We start from the raw sequence: 12,451 nt of genomic DNA, 5'->3' as shown, positions 1-12,451 counted from the left end.
TAGAGTAGAGGCAGTGATATTATAATCTAGCTGGTCTGGATGCCTCTTAGAGTTATGAACAGGCTTGGTGTCAGGGGGACTATCTAGCAGCAGGCCTACAAACACTGTTTTAGAGCCATTCCCTGGAAATATAAGGAATAATGAATCCGCCATGATGCCCATCATAACTTCGAAAGATATCAATCATATGCATGACAAAAGAGATGGGAGATTTGCCTGAGCATGGGTTTCACCACTTCAGGCCTCCAATAAGCGAAGTGGTGGTATTGCACCGGTTGATGAGATTCATCTACCACCTAGTATTGCGTGATAAAACAGAGGCAGCATTCTTCTATGTAGTGTGGGCACCACACATTGACCCATGCTTACATTGGTTCACACCTGGGATCACTTTCGGTATACTAGGTGCTGTGTTTCAGGATTTGCACTCAGGGTTACTAACAGTCCCACTATCACAAAGATGCAAGCAGAGGATTTGTGGTTGTTACAGAACATTTTCTCATTATAACTAAAACACACACACACACCTCCAAAAAATATCCAGACATGCCTGTTTTTGTAGTCCACTCTTATTGGAAGGCACAAAACCACACAAACTAGTTGTTCTCATTATGGCATAGAATGAAGTTATTTTGAGATGTCACTGCTAGCTTGTCAATTTGTGTGATTACTGACAGCCTATACTATCTAAAGTTGATTGTTGGTGATGTTATCATGAAATGGGAACATGAGCACTAACACCATCCAAAAGCACATAGTAAGACCATGGATGCTCACTCCAAGTGACCAGAGGGTACTCAAAAGAGTAGTAGTTCAACAATCTTGTAAGACATTACTGAAAAACATAAATCCAGGAATTTAAGGCAAGAATGGTGGGGAGGGTCTGTATGAATGCACTATGTACATAGCTCTCAGTTTTCATGGAACAGTGGTGATGCACATGCTAAACGTCAACTACAATCAGCAATCTCACCTTGCATGGTACAATGAATATCATAACTGGTCCATATAGCAATGGAAATTGGTGCTATGCAATAACAAATCATGCTACACCCTGTTTTGATCAAACTGATCTAGAGGATTATTAGAGAAAGCCTCTGCTGACAAAGTGCATTGTTCCAAAGATGAAGTTTGGAGAAGCTGGGGTTGCGCAAAACTCTTTCTCTAGGTTTTTGTTTCTCCAGCTGTTTCACCAACCTTTGATGGTTGTGCAGAGAACCACATATGCCAACACCTACCTTTAACATTTTGAACAATTTCATGCTCTCTACAATGTTGCAGTTCTTTTGTACAGACCCATGTTTGTTTCAACAGGATAATGCACCATACCACCGGTGCTGTTCGAGAATGGTTCATGGGCATGAATGTCTAAAAGCTGGAACAGCCATCACAGAGTCCCAATTTGAAACATATGGAACAATAATGGGATGTATATCAGGTGAGGGCCAGGCCAACACATTCCACATGAGTAGCTCAACCGATCACTGTTCTCCTGGAGGGCTACACCCACAGCAGTCTATCATTTACCAGAGAAAAGCATACCAAGAAGGGTGGTGTGTATCGTAGCAGCCAAAGGGTAATCACTTTATTAGCCACACATGCTAATAAAATGATTGGGACTGAATATTGATACTTTTGGGAGGGTTGTGTACATACACATATATAAGCTGCTATACACTCCTTGTTAATATAAAGAGCTGCACAGAATTTATTTTACATTCATAGGATAACAATATTCCTTGTTATCTATTATAAACCAATAATGCAAACAATTTATATACATATGCACACACACACATTCCCTTAACCCAACCCTATAACACTTTTTCCCCCTAAATACATGGGAAAAAATCAGATAAGAAAATAAAAATATTGTTTTTATTAACTATGGCATTTTTATTAACAGTTTTCATTTACTTAGCATTTTTATTTGCCTCTCTAGCCATGGTCTAAAAGAAGAATTGTTTATTAAAACATAACTTGGAATGTTGAGCTGCACAAACACTAGATTCTCTTTCAGAAATAAGTATTCTTGTTTCTCAGCAATGTACACGGTTCATTCGAATATCAGGATCATGTGAGTTTTGACAGAAGTGAAACAGATAATATTGGTTACTCCTCAGTGGAAGTTAAAGATAATGAAATAATGGTGCATGTTCCTTTGTTACTGTGCCTCACTCACGACGGAAATCGCCAAGCCCCCTTCATGCAGCTCAAGATTCTTTCTGAATTTCGCATTCTTTACTTGTGAATAAAATCTGTAAGCAAAACTGGATTTATGAAGGTGCAGCAGTGGTGCAGTTGCTCCAGGATCCCAGGGTAGCAGGGGACATCCAGGCCAAAAGGATTACTACTGGTCCTAAGGACCCTACAGTCTTTTTTCTTTAGCTCCTTTGAAATATATGTGCCAGAGCTGAAGACTACCTAAGTCTGGCACCACAAGATATCTCATATATGCTCTTCTAAACATGAGTACTAAAAGCATGCAATTATAGTCTTTCAGAGAAAAATCAGAAATTGTATTGCTGTTGTTGGAAAATAAGTGTACAATTTTTCTTTTCTTTTTCATGTCTTAAAAAATGAAGGGCACAGGATATTCAAGAAAATATTGTAGTCATAATAAGCTAATTAGTCTTTTTTTTTTTTTTTTTTAAACATAAGTGCAGTCACATATGCAGTCATTCACAAGCTTATAATGCTGCCATGCAAGTATTAGTGAATGAATTTTTTTCAAAGTAGTTTATATTATGACAACTTTAAAAATAAATTATGCTGATAGTTTTTTTTTAACATTTTTTGCTCCAAATCACCTGTTGGGTAGGCTCATGAAGTCTGTCCAATACATTATGTATATATGTTATTATAAAATGCAAACTTAGTAAATTCTAGTATTACATTTCACTTTATTTCAGGCTTTGATACAATAAATATGATATGGCTTTGAATACCAACACAAACTGGTAAATCCCAGGATGTACTGGTTTGCGTTGGTAAAAGCTTATTTGCTAATTACATCTGCCAATTCTCTTCCATTATCAGAGTGAATTACTGTAATATAATGGGTGCTCCAAATATAGTAAATATGTTGCCCAGACAAACCTTGCAGGGATAGGATATATCTCTCCCATGCACTTGTTTAAAATTTGGAAATGTGAATAAATCGTTAAAGTGGAATTTTTGAAATTATCATTGCTTCACTTTTCACACTGTGAAATGGGAAGTAATAATAGTAAAGAAAATTCCTTTTGTTATCTGTGAAGTACTGTATATTAGGCAATCCAAATATAGTGAATACATTACCCAATGTTGTGGGGAAAGAGAACATATCCTCCCCATGCACCTACTAAAAAATCAAACAGAGATTTATGATAATCACAAATGCGATTATCACCTTCCTAAATTTTAAACAAGGACATAGGGGGTTATATCTTCTATATCTGCGAGGTTGTCTCGGTAACATAATCACCATATTTGGAGTACCTCACTCAGATAATGAAAGAGAATTTGCAGGTTCTATCTGAGAATTTAATGGATTTCAGGCTTTTACAGCACACGCACGCACACACGTACACACACAGCCATACCTGATGAAATGTTTCTTGTTATCTATTATAAAGCATCAATGCATAGAATGTTTATCAAACTCAAGAAATCTGATATCATTCACATGGCTATCAGTTTTATTTGGAACGATTTCCACTGATCCACAGTTGAGGTTATCTTACAATATACCAACTGGCACTTTGCACATTTCTTTTTGTTATCAAAGGCTTGTAGGTGTCAAGTTCTTATATGAAAAATCTTTATGCATTATATACAGGTTAGCCCGTGACCACTCAAATTCTCTAATTATAATGCAGGCATGAGGTCATCAGCTATCTCAAAGTTGTTGTTTGTTATTTGGTTTTTAGGAGCATTAGCAACTAAGGCCATATTGCTCTGGGGATATACGGTGGTCATTCCCTGACCTTTCTGCATCCTCCGTATTTGATGGTGACGGACTCGAACCCCGGTCTCATCAAGAAGCATGTGCTATGCACTGCTGCTCCTTCCCACCTGGCTACGGAGGCGCCCTATCTCAAAGCATGTTAGCTCTTGTCAGTCAGTACTTTTTGCATTTGTTGGGCTCAGTGTCACTTCAGGACTACGGTTTTTTCAGCATGTTGCTAACTGTCAATTTGGTAAAAAAGCTCTTTCCATATGCTCATCATCTGGTGTTTCTGCCTTAATGAATTTCAGGCAAACTGCTGATCACCATTATAAGCCAAAATATTTGCATATTTCATAGTCACAATTTCCTACAGTCAGGAGTGTGCTTCGTGATACTGGTAGGAGAGTGTAACCAAGAGACTGCCCTCAACGGGTCAATATGAGATTCTGAATGGCCACTAAAAATCACACTGCTGATCACCTCTCCATCTAGTGAATGATGTGGTACATTTGGAGTTGAATACTTAAACAATTACACAACACACAAGATATATACCTATGGACTGTATGACTGATCTGTTTACTCTCTAATCATGGACCATAACTTCAAACTGTCATCAGCCTACAAAGAGCTAAGTAATCAAATTTTTTTCCTCGTGCAGTTTATAGTGAATACTTTGAGAACAGAATCTAATGTATTACTTTTTGTTATTTTTTAATTTTATTTGCTGATATACTAATATATTCTTTAAAATTATTTTAAGTTAATTATTCTGGCATTTAATTAGTGGGTGAGCCACCAAATCCACGATCAATCAGTCAACTAAATTAGAATATATTGCCATCATTTCTTTTAAAATCAAGTTAAATGAAGGGGGGAAAAAAGTTTATCATTACCTAAGTCTTCAATATCAATCTTATCACACAATGGATCTACATGAAGTGGAAGCTGAAAGAAAATAAAATAGAAATAAATTGCACATGGTGGGGAGAAGAACAAAATATTTTCTTACAAATATTTTATTAACAAGGAAGGTTAGTTTCATTAAGGAGGTTTTGTTAATGAAGAGAGTCTGAAAGATTTTCAAATGAAAATTTCATTCACCAGAACTAAAAATTATGATTCCCATGTCTTTAACCTTTCATAAAAACATGCCCAGCTCCTACGTATTCACAGATCTCTACTTAAGTTTAAAGAAGGGGTAGCTTACTCTGCAGGCATAAGTTTTTCTTTTCTTTCCTTGCATTAGCCATCTTTCATTGAGTTGTGCCACATTTAATATATAACAAAAAAGTAAGTTTCAGCTGAGTTTTGTGTTTATTGCATAACCTTGCATTTTGAAGCATTAAAATCGGTTGCCATTTTTCAGACCGTACATACAACCAATCCAAGCTGGAAGCAATGTAGCCTAGTTTGAACTGTTAACCATCTTTCCCACCTTTAAATCATCAGTAAACTTTGACAGCTTCCCTTGGATACCTTTGTCAATATCAGTTATAAAAATTATAAAGATGATGCTTGTTTGTTTGTTTGTTTGTTATTTGGTTTTTAGGAGCATTAGCAACTAAGGCCATATTGCTTCGGGTTATGCGGTGGTCATTCCCTGACCTTTCCGCATCCTCCGTATTTGGTGGTGATGGGCTCGAACCCCGGTCTAATCAAGAAGTGTGTGCTACGCACTGCTGCTCCTTCCCACCTGGCTACGGAGGCGCCTATAAAGATGATGCAACCCAAAACCAAACACAGAGGGACACCACTTACTATTGGTTCACTCTTAACACTGACCATTTATGACAATCCCCTGTCTCCTATCTTATAGCCAGACCATGATCCAGCATAGGATCTTACCAGTAATCACAATTTCTTCTGGTTTACGTAACAGGTTTCCATAAGGAATAGCTGTCAAAGGTTTTACTAAAGTCTATATTATATAATGTCAAAATGGATATAATTTATATGATGTGAATCAGTGTGTATAAACGATGGCATTCTTCCTCATGTTCAGACTACACATAAGGGGGGCATAACTTCAAACTGAGGAAGGACGGTTGTGATTAGTTGCAGGATAGATGTGTGGAGGTTTGTCTTCAGCCAGTGGATTGTTGATTATTGGAATAAACATCTGTTGTGGAAGTAGGAAGTTTGAATAAATTCAAGGAAGAACTAGACAAATTACTGAAGGGGATGGGAAGTTGACGTGCAAATTTTTTTTCTTTTTCTTGTCAAATGCTTTATAAGCTTGCTTTCCTGCAGCAGATGCCACTAATAATAGTAATAATAAGAATAAGGGGCACAATTAGCCCAGTGGTTTCCTGTGGAAACCTGTGGAGCAACAAAGTTAGTCATAATGGCTGTTCCCCCATGAACAGATCTAGAAAGGAAGAAAACCAAGAATGTACACAAGAATGTATTTAATGTTCAAAGAATGCATAAAGAATGAGATGACAGAATAGGAGATTTTGGAGGAAGAAGCACAACAGTCCCACAATGTTTACAGGAATGTAATATACTGAATTCCAGCTACAAGGCATACATATACAGAAAAAGATATGTATCTGATTATTTACACTCTTGCAGAATCCCTGCTTGTTTTTATTTGATTATTCTTCATCAACAAACTGGCTTTATTTACAATGCAGAAAACTGGTGTCTTTTTTGTAGACATTTCGAATAAAAGTCTGAAAGCTATCTTGCTTCACAATGCGAATATGCACACATGGATTCACACTCTGTTCACAGTAATCTTTAACCAGACAAGACGAAACCTTGGAAACCACGTGCAATTTCAGCAATGTCGAGCTTTTAGTTTACTTAGTCAAAACACAGCTGAAACCTCCAATTCTTTTCAGCAAAAGTGATTCTTTTGATTTCTCCACTTAAAATTCTAGAAATTTCTATTAATCATCATTAGAACAAGAAAATGCAAACTCAAGTTAAATCTATTCTCAATAATTATATGCAAATGCTGAAAAACATGAATTTAAAATTAGCACCTCTTACCTTCACTTAATTAAGTATGTGCCCATTATGTTACGTGGCAGCATCTCTAATCATTATATTCTCTGGCTTTGCTGCATAGAAGAGGCTGGCTGGCACCCAGCATCATGAAAGAGCTGGCATTGCTGAACACACAAATATTTTGTATGACAATTCACTCAGTTTCAGTCAAGATAATTTAGCAGATAATATTCACAACTATTTGAATAAGAGAGGCGATTAGAAATGTGTAGTGCTGCAGAAGTGTTTAATTTTCAAAAAATAATAGAAATGGGTAATTTTGAATTATTTCTTGCCAAGCTTATAACAGCATCAGCAAATGCTGTATAAGCTTGCTTTCTTGCATCATATGCCTCTATAAATGCTAATGCTAAAAGGCTTAGATGTTATACAGGAATCCAATTTTATTAGCAGAGAGGTAAAACAAGAGAAAAAGCAAACTTTGTCATTTTTCTTTTTCAAAAAAATTATCTCCATATTAAATTTTCCAATACTGTAGCAAACTTCTACAACTATGAACACAGTATGTGTGTATTCTATAAATAAATTTATACTTTTGTCACATTTATGAGGTTTTCTTTCATTTTGTGGATTCATGTATCGAAGCAAATTTATTTTCCAACCACCCCATCAGGATTATACCGTATTTGGGGAATCTGAACAGGAGCTATCACAAAATAAAGGAATTCTAAAACCCTTGTACAGAAATACAAAGGGTAAGCATACAGAACTCTAGAGTTCGCACCATTCAGAGAATGTTTTTTATGTCATCCTAAATGCAGGAAAATAAAGCACGTTGATTGGCAACTGGCGAGGAACAGAAACCGAAAAAATGGGTTGTGGTACAAAACCAGCATAGTCTAAAATTATTCAGAGTTGAATTTTGGTCTCTGCCTTTGAGGCTAGCATAGCATTGGACTGTTCAGTTTAACCCTTTTGCATGCGAGTTCCTGGATGTACACGGAACTGTGTTGGTGGATTCTTGAAAAGCACAAGTGCGGTGGTGAGTTTTTTAAAAGCAAGTGAGTAGTGAGTTTCTGATGATACAATCTGTGCTGGGTGGGTTTCTTTGTGAAATTTTGAAATTGCACAACAAACTGAAAAATTATCTGCATCCTAACAATTGGTCTGTACTGAAGACGTACATAGATTTGCGATGTAAAGCACAGGCCTCAGAAATAAAAAAAATAGGCATGTTAACAAATTGAATACATTATCGGGAGGGTCAAGACACATTTATACGAGTTCTAACACTTTGTCGCAAGCTTGCGACCAAAATGCATACGAGTTGTGTGACGACCCCCAACCATGGTCTACCGTATGTGAGAGATTGTCACAGCGGTTTACTGCAGAGTACTTCAGCTAGTTCACGAAGACCCCCCCCTCACCCAACATTCAACGAACCAACAGGTTACAAATCTTTCCTCATATCTATTGCAGGACCAGATTTCAGATTTGAATAAAAGGATTAAATTGCAAATTACCACCTCGAAAACTACCTAAAAAACAGTGCATAATTGACATTGAATTTGGACTTCATAATGTTCCACAAAAAGATTTATTTTTTCAACAAGTTAACCAGGTGGTGAATAACATAAAAGAAACATGACTTCCTAAATTCAATACACATGACAGTTCAGCTTTACATGAACTTCGGGAAAATAAAGACATTATTATTCAGAGAGCTGATAAAGTAGATAGGGTGGTAATACTCAATAAACCTGATTATATTAATAAGTTAGAGTCAGTTGTATCAGATACCTCCACTTATCTTGAAGTAGACCCGGCACTATTTATCAATTGGGTCAATCAATACAATAACATGTGACACAGAAGCCTATGATACATATAAGCTAGTCTCTAACCAAGTTACAAAGGAGGTTGGGCAGATTACGAGAAATCTTTGGCAAAGGATGCAAAGAAAATCAGCAAAGAGTTCTTTACTTATGTAAACCCTAGAAGGAAGGGGATGAATCAGATTGGTCCACTTGATATCAATGGTTCAACTGTTGATGATCCTGCTCAGGTAGCTAACAAACTAAATGAATATTCTGTATCGACATTCACACATGAGGAGTTATTCAGGAAGGGGAATGCCAGAGGTGTATTGAACTCTGGCAGTAAGTTAAATAATCTTGTAATTACAGAGAGTAAAGTGGAGGAGAAATTGTTGAAGATAAACACAAGAAAGGCACCTGGGGTGGATGGAATCTATCCAGTTATATTAAAGGAGGCAGCAAAGAAAGTAAGCAAACCCTCAGCCATAATTATGAGAGCTTCCCTGGACTCAGGGGAGGTACCCATGGACTGGAGATGTGCAAATGTGAACCCAATCCACAATGGAGGATCAAAGGGAGACACAGACCTGTTAATTTAACTTCTGTTCCAGGGAAATTAATGGAGGCACTGGTTCAAGAAGCATTGCAGGATCACCTAGACAAGACTTCAGTTACAGCTCGGACACAGCATGAGTTTGTTAAGGGGAAGTCTTGTCTGACTAATTTGATTGGATACTATGATGTAGTCACAAAGGAACTGGATGCAAAGAATAATTTTTATATCATATATATGGATCTTAGAAAAGCCTTTGATACTGTTGCACATGGAAGACTGCTGCACAAATTGGAGCAGTGTGGCATTGGAGGCAAATTGCTGCTAGGGATAAAGGGATGTTTGAGTGGGAGAAGACAGAGAGTGGTAATCAATGGACACTGCTCTTCGTGGAGTAATGTTATTAGTGGAGGCCCTCGGGGTTCAGTGTTGGGTTCATTGTTGGTTGTTTTCTGTATTTATAAATGATATTGATGATGGTATATCAGGCTTAATGCCCAAGTTTGCAGACGATACGAAGGTTGGCAGGGTTGTTAAGGACAGTACACTGCTGTGACAGGATCTAGAAAAGTTGAGCAGATGGGCTGAGAGGTGACAAATGTTAAACTTCATTTGCAATTACTGCTTTCCATACTACATATGGAAAGCAGTAATCCCAGAGTAACATATCAACTGTGTGGTACCACACTGACAGTGGTAGAGAATGAAAAGGACCTGGGGGTAATTGTGCTCTTCGTGGAGTAATGTTATTAGTGGAGGCCCTCGGGGTTCAGTGTTGGGTTCATTGTTGGTTGTTTTCTGTATTTATAAATGATATTGATGATGGTATATCAGGCTTAATGTCCAAGTTTGCAGACGATACGAAGGTTGGCAGGGTTGTTAAGGACAGTACACTGCTGTGACAGGATCTAGAAAAGTTGAGCAGATGGGCTGAGAGGTGACAAATGTTAAACTTCATTTACAATTACTGCTTTCCATACTACATATGGGAAGCAGTAATTGCAGAGTAACATATCAACTGTGTGGTACCACACTGACAGTGGTAGAGAAAGAAAAGGACCTGGGGGTAATTGTGCAGGCAGATATGAAGTTTTCTGAACAGTGCAGACAGTCTCCAAGAGTAGCTCATGGTGTCTTGTCAATGATATACAGGAATTTTTCTAACAGGGATAAGGAGGTGATTATCCCGTTGTATAAGGCAATGGTCAGGGCACACCTTCGGTACTGTATACAGTACACAAGGTGTGGCCTGACCATTGAGTACTGTATACAGGTCTGGAGGCCTCATTTTAAGAAGGATGTAGAGCTGTTGGAACGAGTACAGAGAAGGACAACAAGATTAGTGAATGGAACAATGGGTTGCTCTTACGAAGAAAGGCTTAAGTTTTGCAAATTAGTGTCTGGAGACTAGGCACCTGCGAGGTGATCTGATTGAGGTGTATAAAACCTTGAATGGTTTCAGCATGCTCAATGCGGATTCGATTCTTCCTCTTGCTCAGAATAATCGCCTGAGAGGGCATAAATACAAAGTGAAGAAAGACGGTTGTAGGATAGATGTGCGGAAGTTTGCCTTTAGCCAGCGGGTGGTTGATTGCTGGAACAAACTTCCATCTGTCGTAGAAGTTGATAGCTTAAATAGATTCAAGGCAGAACTTGACAAACATTTGGAGCGAGCGGATGGGTGAAATAAGGGTTTTTTTTTTTTGGCTGATGCTATATAAGCTTGATTTCTTGTATCATGTGCCTTTGCTAATGCTAATGCAACATTAACCACGTATTAAAAACAGGACTACATTACTATGGCTCAGTTAAAGGAATTGAAGGCCAGAACATACAATATTTCTGCACTTTTTGGTCAGGTAAAATTACATAAGACTGGATTTCCTATTCGGCCTACTGTTTCCTACAGAAACGCGGCATTTTCATCCTTGGCCACACATGTATATAGCATTATAAAACCGTTTAGACAAGTGATACAATTTGAGATTAAGAACTACGATACACTATTTAATAACCTTAAGGACTGTAGACTTGGCGGTAATGATAACTTATTCTCACTAGATGTTACTTCCTTATATACGAATGCAAACATTGAATACGCATTAGATGTTCTTTGGAATATGTTAAATAATAACTCAATACCGATTAATTATATGAAGCTTCCTATTAAAGAAATTTTTCACTTGATTAAACTCTTAGTTGAAGTCAACTATATCACTTTCCGAGACAAAGTATACAAACAAATTTTTGATTTGCTAATGGGATTAAATTTGAGTGGCCTAATATCGGAGATCTGTCTCTCAACGATTGAACGTATACATCTGATGGCTTTTCTAACCCATATCACATACTATGGGAGGTATTTAGACAATGTTCTAGTCATTACCAATAGTAGCACTATCCAAGACATTTTACATTCATTTAATAATATTCATTCTAGACTCAAATTTACATTGCAGAAGAAGAATATGGATACTGTCATTAAATTTTCTTAATTTCACGCTTACTCGGAACGCAAATAAAATCCAATTTAACATCTATGATAAACCTACAAACACCGGCATGCTTCTGCATTATAACAGCTATCACCCGTTCACCTACAAAAGATTATCTTCAATCAATTTCTCAATGCTTATAAATATTCAATGACGGAATTTCCGTCATTGAATATTTGAATTTCCTGCTTTGGGCTCAGAAATACAAATATTAACCAGCAGATTCTTAAACAGGAGTTACCCACTTGCTACAATAGACAGAATTAGGGTACAAGGATAGAATACAAAAAAATACACCAACCAACAATAGTAATATCAAAAAATACTTTATTTCTGTCCCATATTTGAACAGTGGCACAAACAACTTAACAGATTCTTTAAAGATACCAAATTTAAAATTGTAACTAGGCCAATAAGGAAATTACACACTATACTGAACAATTGCTCAGTCCTTTCCTCATTCGCAACATGAATAAATAACCTAGTATACGATATTTCTTGCAGTGATTGTGACTCATCTTATCAGGGTTCTACACAGTTTCCTCTGAATTTTCGTGTTAATCAACATACATCCTCAGTTTGTTCTTCTCGTTCAGCATCGGAATTAGCCTTTCATGCCATTAAAGAAAAACATACTTTTTTATTTAACTTTTTTATAAAAAAACACTTTTTTATTTAAAGTGTCCAAAGTAATTAT

At 37.0% G+C, this 12,451-nt stretch overlaps 1 protein-coding gene across 6 annotated transcripts in view; it reads right to left on the bottom strand.

The window, feature by feature from the left end:
* LOC150091024 (5'-AMP-activated protein kinase subunit gamma-1-like) overlaps positions 1 to 12,451 on the bottom strand; it is a 500,398-nt gene that overhangs the window by 177,092 nt on the left and 310,855 nt on the right. For all 6 annotated transcript variants that reach the window (XM_090373902.1, XM_090373912.1, XM_090373921.1 and 3 more), the window contains one exon: positions 4,828 to 4,879. In XM_090373902.1, coding sequence (XP_090230028.1) covers positions 4,828 to 4,879 — 52 coding nt within the window. The remainder of the gene's footprint in view (positions 1 to 4,827; positions 4,880 to 12,451) is intronic.

Source organism: Mastigoproctus giganteus, chromosome 1 (genome assembly GCF_048544385.1).
Source record: "Mastigoproctus giganteus isolate SK-2022 chromosome 1, ASM4854438v1, whole genome shotgun sequence".
In the NCBI taxonomy this organism is placed as follows: Eukaryota; Metazoa; Arthropoda; class Arachnida; order Uropygi; family Thelyphonidae; genus Mastigoproctus; species Mastigoproctus giganteus.
This window is presented reverse-complemented; position numbering and strand designations above follow the sequence as displayed.